This window comes from Poecilia mexicana, unplaced genomic scaffold, assembly GCF_051168715.1.
Source record: "Poecilia mexicana isolate PSO_F unplaced genomic scaffold, ASM5116871v1 scaffold_3, whole genome shotgun sequence".
Classification (NCBI taxonomy): Eukaryota; Metazoa; Chordata; class Actinopteri; order Cyprinodontiformes; family Poeciliidae; genus Poecilia; species Poecilia mexicana.
The window spans coordinates 22228972-22240992 of NW_028263372.1; the positions used below are offsets into that span (position 1 = coordinate 22228972).

A 12021-nucleotide genomic window follows, 5' to 3' on the forward strand; every position below is an offset into this window, starting at 1 on the left:
AGATCAGAAGAGGGAACCCCCTTTGGAGTTTTAAACAACCATATTTAAAACTCCACAGTGTTATCTTCCTAGTAAGACAGGAACATAATGCAGATCTTTATCATTAATAAAGAAAAGTTATAGCTCAAATACAGAGATATAACTGTATTTGAGATATATCGACCGGACTTTTATCTTCCAGTTGATACGCAGAATAAAGGAGGAGGTAGTGGTGCTTTTTTTCCTCATTTGTACTGCAGTTCTTCAGCCTTACCAGTCTTTTAAAATTGCCTGGTAGGGTTAAAAAAATTCTTGCTGTAAATATTGTAGTTGACTTTTTGACTTTTTTTTTTTTACAACACTGTTTGTACTGATCTCTGATCAGTAGGTCACGATTGTGAAGATCTGGCACTAGCCCTGGTTAAGCATTACAACTTTGGAAAAATCCAAAGTGTGTCATGAAATAACCAAAATAAAAACAGTGTGGGGGGTAGTACAAGGTATTCTTATTTCTGTGCAGGCTGTTACTTCTTGACACGGCCATGGTTTTGTGCTAAACACGTAACTAGTACCAACCCTGTTCCAGCTTAATTTGTCTTTCATGTAATCCCATGAGATCCCAGGACAGTGTGTTTTTTTACAGCATGCAGCTGGGATTGCAGAACCAAAAGGTTGTGGCCTAAACTGTGTTGCAATCTGTATGCAAGCTGCTCAAATGCACTCAGTGCTTTAAATGCAAGTAACATTAGTGTGTGCCTTTGTCTCCTTATGAGCACCATGCATATCCTTGTACTGCTGCAGCTGCTGGTGGGTTTGCTTTGTATTGAATAACCGCCTCACACCCGTTTTGCAGTCTCATTTCTCATTATGACCACCTCCTGATATGGATTAGTGACGAAACAAACAACCCTATCCCCATATTCTGAGTTGGCACCTTTCAGCTGATGATGAGGCATAAACAAACACATGTATATTGTGCATTAAAAATATGACCTAGTCACAGACGTGAGTTCCTGAGCAGCACGCTATTAAAGTCAATGGTCCATCTTTCCCTCAGTTGTTCCACAATACTGGCTTGACTTCTTTAAGGGCAAATTGTCACTGAATGGTGCATGAGTCTTTCAGTGAAATACCAAGGGAGTCATAAAGGAAGGTTCATGTTTGTGGGTTTATCGTTGAACCTTCTTTTGGAAGGAACTTTTCATTAAAGTCCAGTCAAGCAGGACCTTATCTAAACAGCTGACCCTCAGCCCGGTTTATTCTTTTCTTCTTCAGAAAAAAGGGGGCAGTCAGCTCAGCTAATGGCTGTAAGTGTTTGCATTCTTTCCCTTCTTTCTATAAGTCCAGCATTTAACTTTGGTGTCGTTCTTTAATAGTTTTACGCACAAAGGAACACGTTCTCTCTTTCCCTCTCTCTCACACACACACACACACACACACACACACAGGCTTGTGGCTTTTGGTGGTCCTTTTCAGAGCTGAATATCACAGTTAACCATGTGCTTCCTCTTGGTTATTGCTTCCCTATTGTCTGGCGGGTTTGTGTGCAGGGCCTTTTTTTGTGTCACCCCTGCTGGAATCAGTCTGTTTACTGTGATTAAATGGGAGCAGGGAGGCTGATGAGGGTTGAGCTGTTCCTCTTTTAGACCAAGGGAATGTTGCAGTGCACACTGGAGTGGCACCATGTGGGGAGGAAGGGATCGTGGGGGAATGAGCTGAGCTTTCCAGATAAAATGTATAAATATATTTTACTTAGAAAGCAGAGTTATGATGATCCCTGTGTTTAAGGACAGAACAAACCTAACCAGGGAGCTTAAAATGCAGAGAAGACTTGTTTGCGGAGAAAAATGTGCATGGGGCTTTCAATAATCTGAGTAAAAAGAAACTGCAAGGAATATTTTTGATGCTGTTAAAGGTTATATATGTTCAAAAAATAAAAATAGAAATCCTGCGCTGGGCCAGATGGCTGTAAATATTTATGTTGTATCGGTTTCATCTTAGAGTAGAAGGCTGTTTTTTCCAGCCTGCTACACTGTTTATTGCCACTCTGTAAAGTTTATAGAAAAATTTGTCATTTAGTGGCAAAGGATATGCCATGAGGATATACGGAGGTGCTATCAGATTATAGGCAGACAGATCTGAACCGCAGGACGTGATGGGTGATCATATCTCTTTGTCTTTCCAGGTATTTGGTGATTACTATCACTTCCGGCATCGCAGAGTGGTAAAGAGATCGCTGTCTGATCACAGAGGGGCACAAGTCCGTCTGGAAAGAGATCCTAAGGTAAGAGGTTTATCTCTCGGGGTAGCGGGGCGTTCGGATGTGGTTAAGGTTTGCTTTTGGGGACAGTTTTTTCAGGTGTGGGGACAGCTGCATCTTTATGGAAAGTGAGAAGTTATTATTTTCCAGCTAAAAGGCATTTTTAGTTACCGTTTCTCACCTTTAGGACTGTGATGCCTGCAGTGAGCCTTCCAGTTAGCACTTGTCATAGCAATTAAGGATGTCTCATTCCTGTACTGCAGGTCAGATGGAGTCTAGATATAAAGCATTGTTTTATTCTACTGATTCAACTGAGTTAGCTCTTTTGCCTGTAGGTTGAAGATACTTGGTTCCACATTTTAATGATGTTAAACCGAGAAATACTTTTTTTTTTTTTAAATCAGTCAATCCTAAAAGGAAATATGGAACATTAGGTGTGGAGCAGTGTGGAGTCACCTTACAGTCTTTACTTTATAATTCTGTCTGTTTGTACAACAAATTTCAGGCTTCCTCTCACAATAAATGAATGTCTTTTAGCTCCAGTTAGCTCTAATCTAAAGTAATAACTCATTAACATATTGATTGTACAGTAATCACATAGCGATGGGAATAATTAAAATGCATTTTTTACATCATCATGTCTGGTAAATCGAAGTAGAAAACTCAACGCTGCACTATTTAGAATTGTAAAAGAAAGTAGTGTTCAATCATGGTACTAATTAAAAATAATTAACCCAATGAAAAGCATGAGCAGAGCTGGATTTTCTTTCTGCATTGCAGATATAATAAGGTGTCAATGCTAGCTTGGAAATCTTTGCTGTCTTCACCATATGTGATTTACAGCTATGTGATTTGGGAAAGTAGATGCATTGAAAGTAGACCCCGTGTTGAAAGATCCTCTATCATAACCGTCAACAAAAGGTCCAGATCAATTTACATTTTTTGCTATACTTAAGAAGCATTGTCATAAACTCATGTAGAAACAGACGTCTAAATTTTAGAGCAAAAAAAAAAAAAAAGAAAAAAAAAAGACACAATGGGTCAAAATAGGTTCAGACTATTTTTTTTCTGAAACTTTTCTGCTGTGCCTTGCAAATACCACACACATTCCCCACATCAAGGCCGATGCACTGGTGGCAGCAGGATGTTAGGCAAAACGCTCGCCTAACCATCAAGATGACTTTGGGCTCAGTGTCTTGCCTGAGGGTTTCACCGAAAGGAGGAGCCAGTATTAAAGCCCCCAATTAGTGAGCAACCTGCTCTACCTCCAGAGAGTTTCCTTTGATGCATTAATTCACTAATTATTTCTTCCACAAAGAATGATTAAAACACACGAATTTCCCCTAATGAAAGAACTGATATGCCAGTGATGTGGTGCAGCTTGTCTTAGGTAGTTCTTGCTGGGGTTTTTTTTATTTATTCTTTCCATTTTTGTTGTGCTCTCGGGGCATTTTGTGAGTGATGCAAGACAACAGTGTGGACTGATTTCAGGCAATTTTTCTTCATCCTGAATACATTTTCTACTTGTCAGTTTCCGATTTCTGCAGGTAACTAAAACTTATGAAAAAAAAAAAAAACCCGAGAGCATTCACCTTTTAAAGTGCGCAGCACAGCCGTAGCTGCATTCCACACTCTCTCAGTTGGTGTATGAATATTTATGGAAAGTGGCAGCCTCTGATCCATAGGTTACCTAGGGGTAATTGTACAGAATTGGGAATACATTTAAGGAATTTCTTTAGCCCTATGTAGCACAACCAGAGCACTGAGTTTGCACATCAGCGTGATTTCCATTGCTAATAATGATCACCAGCAGTGTAGCTGGGTAGCATTTCTATAGCAACCCATATCTTTAACCAAAAAGACTTTATATTTAAGCCGAGTTCTGCAATCAGTCATAATTCCTCTCATAAATCTCGGCATCAGTCTGTAGAAATGCAGCCCCCTGACTGATGGGTTTAATTTGCGCTGCACAGGTGCTGAGCGGGAATAGACGAGCGTCTGCTGAGCTTGTTTTACCCGGTAGACACAGTCCCACCTCCCTCTCTGGGATTTCCTTTAACGTCGCAGCTCCATTTCCTGTTGCTGAATTCCTTTTGTCCCACAGCTCCTCAGACAAAATGGACCGTTACACATCCAGCTCCTCCCGTCTGTTAAAATAGGAGTTGGGTTTTAATTTATTTTCAATCTGGTTTAATCAGGAGAACTTTGCCGATTCTGCTTTCCTCGCACACTTTACCAACCCCTCGGCTCCCTCCCTCACATAAACATCAATATTTGGACTTTTCTGTAATTAACAGTGTGATCAAAGCCTGTGAACTGTGAGATTATTGCTAATTGTGCTCCCATATTACTGAACCACACGGTTTCCCCCACAAAATAAAAGGGTTAAAATGAAATAGGAGGATTTTTTAAACCCTGGAGAGACTCTCTGCAGCTTTTAAACTAGTTGAGATGAAGCCTAAATGTTCCACTGAATTCTATTTGAAGTGCAATTAATTGCTCACGAAAGCATCTAAGCATCTGCCAGACTTTATAAACCAAAAATGCAAGCGAGTTAGGGGTTTAGAGCTTTATCTATTACGCCCATGCATTGTTCTGTTTTCTTTTATTCTGGTTTTATTTGTTGTTTCGTACAGTACTTCGTTTCAGTGAATGTCCTTTTTTTTCTAGAGAGACAATAAAAAGGCATAAGCACCAATTTTAACTAATTATCCGACACTTGTTTACGGGATTTTTTTTTAATAACTGCTTTTATTACTTCTGCAGTAATGGCAATTTTTGCATCTCCTAAACAAGTTTCATAGTAACATAAACTGCTTCATAATTCGTTCCAGTTTGTCACAGGGGAGCCGTGCTCTGCTTGTTGAATTTGGAAGGACAAAGCAAAGGGTGGACAAAATGAGTGTGTGGGGATTTTATTTGTTGGAGGAAAAATACTCTCTCTCTCAAACATGAGACAAGGCAAACTCTTTGAACGTCAGCTTTCCATTAGATTGGTATACACCCTGATTTTAATGTTCAGATATTCTCTACAGTGTATAACATGAAGATACACAAGTCTTCTTGCTAGTGTGCTTTCTTGCTGATCCTGCCAGACCTGGTAATATGTACCTTAAAATCCTCTAACTCTTCAGTTGCATTAAACAGACTAAGAAATAATTTGCCAAAGACTCAAAACGGGGGGATTTTAGGCGTTTTGATGCGAGTAAGATGTATTGCTGAGCATTTACTGTAAATTTTCTCCCAGCTGTAGAGGTGTTGCTTGTTAAACCAGTGCTTCCTGTTTGTCTTTACCATTTCCTGGTTAGGTGTTAGGAGCAAACATTCCACAGTCGAGGGAGGTGTATACGGGGTTACAGCATGATTTGCACATTGTGGTTTTTTTCTGCATTGCGTTTCACAGCATACAAGGATTCAAGGTTGCAACATCCCATGCGCTCAAAATTCTGACGAAGCGATGGAATAAATATGAAAGGTTGCAAAATAATGAGGGCATCGAGGTGTTTGTTGCTCCATGCTTTACACACCACACATATGAATCGTTGCATGTAGGTCAGCTTGAAAATGTCCCACACACACAACAGCCTTTCCCTGTGTACGTGTGAAACCAGAGTGTCAGATATGATAGAAAGGGTGCTAGGAAACGAAAAGGGGGAAATCACACCCTCATCCTGATGACGCAGAAGAAAAGAAATGGTTTTAATCTGAGTTGAAATCAAATGAAGTTTAGTCAGTGCAGAAAATGACTGCTTTCTTCTGTCCATAGAGATTGTTTTAATAAATTTGTCGTCTTATTAAAATGGAAAGCCACAGTTAAGCTGAAGAAAGAAGCAAAGCGCTCCATTAGCTGCTTTTTCATCCGTCTCTGTCTGGCCACTTAAATTGTTTAAAATTTGATGCATGTATGGTGAAACCTGGAGAGTGTCTCAGTCCTTCAGTGATTCATGAATTAGAATTAGGTTTTAGCAACTCTTCCACTTATCTAATTCAGTGATGTCAGATTTTATAGGCTCTGATCTGATTGTACTAAAAGCAGTGTTTGCCTTGGCTTGCTCTATAAAAAAAATATATGAATGCAGTATTGAATAAAAATGCTTGTTTAGATGACCTGTCTTAGTTCCTTTTTGAAGAATTGGATTTTGCAGAATGTTGTCTGCAAAATTCAGAACTGCAGGGATTAAAACTTTTCTTTGATTGGAAGATAAATTTTTTTGTTAAGTTTAAAGCCTCAAAAGAGCTACAAAGTTTTTAGCAGCATGTCCTGAATGCTGTGGCGTAGGCTAATATTTTAAACATGTTCTTCAAAGTGTCTTTCAGATTTACATGTTTGATTTATGAGATATGACCTTTAGGGTCTAAACACAGTAGCTGCTTCCTCTCACTTTCCCACACTTGCAACTAGAGGTGCACAGATCCAACTTAGAAATATTTATTTTATACTTTATTTTATCGTTTTGTTCCAATTTTGCCTTTGAGGAATATAGAACATGAAGTAGGAAAATGTTCTACACGTTTTGTAATCCTATGGAAAATGTAAAGAATATCATAGCTTATTTATCAAAGCTTATGGCTTTAAATTTTCTTAAATTTTTTATGGAACTCAAAGTTAATCAAAGTACATGTTGCTGCTTGATGCATTTAAAGCCTCAACTTCATTAGACTCTATAATTTTGATTCTGTAATGGATAATACTAATAATAATAATAATAATATAAAAAAAAACATTTTTATTAAGGATTTCATTTAATTTTTTGTATTTGATCCTTCCCATCACCAACCAGAGCTGATTCGGAGTGTGTGAACTGCCACAGGGATGCAGCTGACCTGATCTTCACAGTTAGAATAGCATAAAAACTTCACATCCTCTTAAACTGATTGAACCCAAACCCAGACCTCTTTGACGTTTTGAAGAGTGTTCTTCTTCCATTATGACATTGCTTCAGCAGTTAATATAACCTTCATTACTTTTTACCTCTTTGTCCCTCTCCCTCTGTCTGCATCACCAGAGATTTGAGTAAAAAGGGAGATTGGGTGTAATTTAGTTGTCCTTCACATCAGGTACTCTGTCCTTGCTGCAGACAGTTCTGTCTTTCTTCTTTGAAATGTTTTTTTTTTTTTTCTTCTTCTTCTTCTATGCGACTTACCAACCTAGGTGTCTGCCTGTGCTCAAAACACAATCCAGCCAGGGAGTAATATTCAGAAACATTTTCCCTGTAAGCCCTCTGACTCTGCCAACATTTCCGACAAGTGTTCCCCCATTATGACGGCCCGCTGCACACTTATGTATTGTTACGCGTTCCACCCTAATGTGCATTCATGTTCAGGTGTACGCATATTCACAATAACCTCTGATGCATTGCATTTCACTTTACACAAACCGGAAATTTTAATTAGTCTTGGCCTGCTCTGGAATTCATCAGCGAGCCTCATTAGAGAGGAGTCCAGCATGCCCCGGTGCCTCTAATCTCACTCTTTCAGCTGCCGTCCCGGTGAGAGTTGGATCTCAGTTATTTCATTTGGCATGCTGACACTCACGGGCAGCGCATAATTATACCTTCTCTCCCCCCCACCCACCTCCCCCCTTTAAATGTTGTGAGTGATGTTGCTTCTGCATTTTGTTTTCTTTGACTGAAGGTTACGAAACGTCTACCTTTTTTTGTCTCTAATTTTTTTTGTTTCTGCCCTCTCTGTTTAGGTTACTTGGTCAGAGCAGCAAGTGTCCAAACAGAGGAAAAAGAGGGATACCGTCACAGAATTTGTTGATCCCAAGTTCAGAGACCAGTGGTACTTGGTGAGTATTAACGGTGCGTGACAAAAACCTAACTGAGCAGAAGCTGCCTGAGCAGCAGTGGTGTCCAAACATGAAGTCTGGCTTTGCAGCAGTTCATAAAAAGCACAGCAACAAACAGGGAAGGCAGAGCGAGACGGGCGCAGTTTATCTTGAAGTGGTCTTGTTTTTATTGGATTGATTTTCACATTTGACTTGAGGAATGCCACTGATACATTAGGCCGTTAAAAGCAGTGGTAACAACTCCTGAGACTTTCAGCTCAGCGCCGCTCTTCAATTACTGTGAGGTTGCTGCAGGCAGAAGAAGATTCATGGTGATGCAAAACAGACTTGAATCACAAACTGCAGGAACAGAGCCTGTAGTTAGTAGTTTTGACAAGAAAAGAAGTAAAAGACCACAAATGCCTGTAGAATTGATGTGTGTTACTCATCCTGGTAAGATCATAGTACATTACCCCTAACTTATGTCATATCCTGTGTGGCAAAATGAAAAAAAAAAAAAGTTTATCTGAAATCTAATTGCACCTCTAGTTACTTCTAATACGTATAATAGTATATAATTTTCATTCATTTTGAAGTTTTTTTCATTTATTAATGAGCTATAAAACCATCAGCCTTAAAGCTGTAGGAAAAATTGCACACAGTTCAAAGTAAAGTTTGTTTTACAGATTCTTGCATAAAATCACAAACTGGTGTATTTTATTGGGATGTTTTGTTATAGACAATAATTGTCTAGTGATTCAAAACTTTGAAAATCTTTTACAAGTAAAAAATAAAAAAGATGCGTACTCAGATGTATTCAGTCCCCTTTTCCCTGATATACTTTAATAAAAAAGAGAAAGTTTAAATCAGGGTAAAGTTATAAGTGATTTTCCCCATGTCTCATGGATGGAACATCTTGTAAAGCCCTATCCTAAATTAAGATTACAACACATCCACAAAACCTACCAATATGGCTGTCTACCAAAACTGACAGGCTACAGGACTTTTAGTAGTGGGGGGGGTCCTTGTAGAAGTATTTTATTGATGGACATATGCTAGCGCTGTGGATCTGATATTAGATTAAGCATGTTTAATTCAGTTTTAATTTGTTTAAATTAGATTTTAAAAAATGTCCTGCTGATAAATTACTGATGCAGCTTAAAACAAAGATTTTGTCAGTTTGCTGAAAATGAGAAGGAGATGCTCCTGTTTGATGGACACTATTCAGAATTAAAAATGTCAGCCACAAAAAGGCCTTTTTTTTCTTTCTTTTTTTTTTTTTGCAGAACTTCCTCTGCATTGCAAATCAGAGTAAGTCTGCAAAATTAGAACTTTCAGTTTTAATTGATTTTTCTTCTTGATGCTTGGGGTGTCAAGGATCTTACAAGGTTGTGGAGTAATTTAATTCTGTCTGATCGACCCAGGCTCACATGGTACTGTACTGAAATCCAGGGGAGAAGTGCTCTGGATGACACCTCAGACACATTACTTTTTAATGGTTAACTCCGAGAGGAGGAGCTTTGAACCGTTTGAAAGTCCAATGTGACTTTTGATAAAAGGTCAAGTTAAACGTCAAAAGCATGCAAATTGCATTCAGTGTGCCCTCACTCACCTCACTGTTTCTTTACTTGGCTTGCTGGCTATAGGAAGTGTAGTCAGAGCAAATGTGATACTGATATCCTTAAATATACACCCTTGATGCTCCTCATACCATCACTGCTTCACTTTAAGTGGAAAAATTCAAACGGCAATAAAGGTTGTTTTCATTTCATCCAAAAAAAGAAGTAATTCTTAAAATAATTAAGTTGTCTTGTGTTTTCTTCTCTATTCCACAATGAGTTTTATTCTCATACATCTGCCGTCTTTGCTCTCAGTATAACAGCAACCACCGGGACTTGAATGCCAAAGCTGCTTGGCAGTTGGGCTACACAGGTAAAGGAGTGGTGGTGTCCATCCTGGATGATGGGATAGAGAAGAACCATCCTGACCTGTCGCAGAACTATGTGAGTACATGGAAAATATGCACACAGAAAATGCAACAGATTTCTGGTATACAAGTTAAGAACCAACAGTTGATGACGCAAGCTGCTCTTCTGTCTTTTAAAGGACCCGGAAGCCAGTTATGACGTGAATGATGCCGATCCCGATCCTACGCCTCGGTACACGCAGCTTAACGACAACAGGTAGCTGTTTATACCGATCACGGTTTCATCTGTTCTCTTGCTTTGTGTTTTCTTTTCCTCGCCCTACTACGCTGCTGCTTCTGTAAATGTGGCTCTGTGGGACACATGCTGAGAGAGGAAGTCCTGTTGTTCAGTTTCTCCTTTAATCACACTTCTAGTATGTAAATAATTACCACCCATAACTAAATAAAAAGCCTTTTATTCGCTGGTGAATAAATACAAGTTCATTAAAAATAGGTGATTTTTACTCATTAAATTTAGAGAGGGAGATTACTTACTAACAAATTGAGGAATTAGAAATGTTTATTTCTGATCATTTTAATAATTATCACTGGTTTTCTGAGTTTAGACAATTTCAGATTAAAATCTGAAAAAAATAAAAAAATGTAAAAGAGAAATGTCAGCCTACTGAAAAGTTAGTTGTAGAGCGGTCTTCAGCTCCTGTTCTTGTCTCATTTTTCACTTGACAAGAATCCATAGATTCTGTTTGGGGTTTAGATCAGGCCAATTTGTTGGCCAGTCAAACTCAGTGATACCCTGGTCACTGAAGCGGGAATAGGTACTTTTGGGAGTATGAGCAGGTGCCAAGTCCTTCTGGAAAACGAATAAAGCATAAAGCATGTCACCAGAGTGAATCATGGATTGCTCTAAAAAGTCCTGCAATTCATCTTCACTGACTTTGGACTACAGACACAACACTAGCAAGTGACAGGACTCCCTAAATCACCTGTATTTCTTAAAAAAATAAAATTACTCTAGACTTGTACATTTCCCACCACATTTTTCTTCCACTTAATTTTCCATTGATATGCTTGGATTTAGCGCTGCATGAGCAGCCAGCTTCTTCAGCTCAGACCTTTTTATAGTTTATCTTCCTTGTAGAGGATCTCAATGATTACCTGCTGGACATTTGTCAAGTCAGCAATCCTTTCCATGATTCTCAATGCCATAACATTCTTATAGTGTAACTAACAGAACAGTTCTGTTCTGTTTGCCTGATGAAATATTGGAGTTTTGTGGGACACTTTGCTTTTGGTTTTCTTTAGCTATGAGCCATAGTTATAAAAAATAACATCACTAAAGGTTTTAAAATTGACTACTCTGTAATTAATCTGAATATACAGTTATTTATTTCCATTACTGAAATATTCAAAGCTTTTAAAGACAATCTAATTAATTAAGATGTACTCTCAGACTCTAGAAAATCCTAATTCTTTGGTACTTTCTAAACCTTTTCTTTGTTTCCATTGAGTGGTACATGCAACGTGGGTCGTTGCTGTTTGGTACGCTATTTCATGGCCCAGTTTATTTAGGAGAGCATTTCTACTGCCAACTGGGTCCTCAGTAGGCAGGTGGGGTTAAACCGAAATGCCTTACTTTGCGTCATACTAATGCAACAGCAGATTTGACGTAATATGTCTCGTGCTTATCACAAGCAGTGATGTTTTTCTGAACTGTGTCTTGTGATGCCAGTAGCTACTGTAGCATTGTCCTATGGACCTACAGCTGAAGTTGGCCCAGGAATAGTGCTGCAGGGGTCGATTATAAGGGCTGCTTTTACAATGAAAACAGACAAAACAGCCCACCGCATTGATCTGTGCTGCTCAGTGGAAACCGGACTTCAGTTTTCTGGCTTCCTAAAGCTCCACAGTACCACCAAGACTCTCTTATCGTCTGAGTAAATTTGCTCTGGTATTAAGGTATTGCGTGTAGAAAACATCATTATTGCTGCGGTGTCTCCAGATGACATTAGGGTTTGTTTATCGCCACCATGGTGCCCTGCAGTGAATTGGATTGAATTAAGTTCATCAGCATTAATGAAACAGCAA

At 38.9% G+C, this 12021-nt stretch overlaps 1 protein-coding gene across 4 annotated transcripts in view; it reads left to right on the top strand.

The window, feature by feature from the left end:
• The window catches only part of furina (furin (paired basic amino acid cleaving enzyme) a), an 81892-nt gene that overhangs the window by 39212 nt on the left and 30659 nt on the right, over positions 1–12021 (top strand). For all 4 annotated transcript variants that reach the window (XM_014994012.2, XM_014994013.2, XM_088004328.1 and 1 more), the window contains exons 3-6: positions 2165–2263; positions 7935–8030; positions 9884–10012; positions 10116–10192. In XM_014994012.2, the coding sequence (XP_014849498.1) occupies positions 2165–2263; positions 7935–8030; positions 9884–10012; positions 10116–10192 (401 nt within the window). The remainder of the gene's footprint in view (positions 1–2164; positions 2264–7934; positions 8031–9883; positions 10013–10115; positions 10193–12021) is intronic.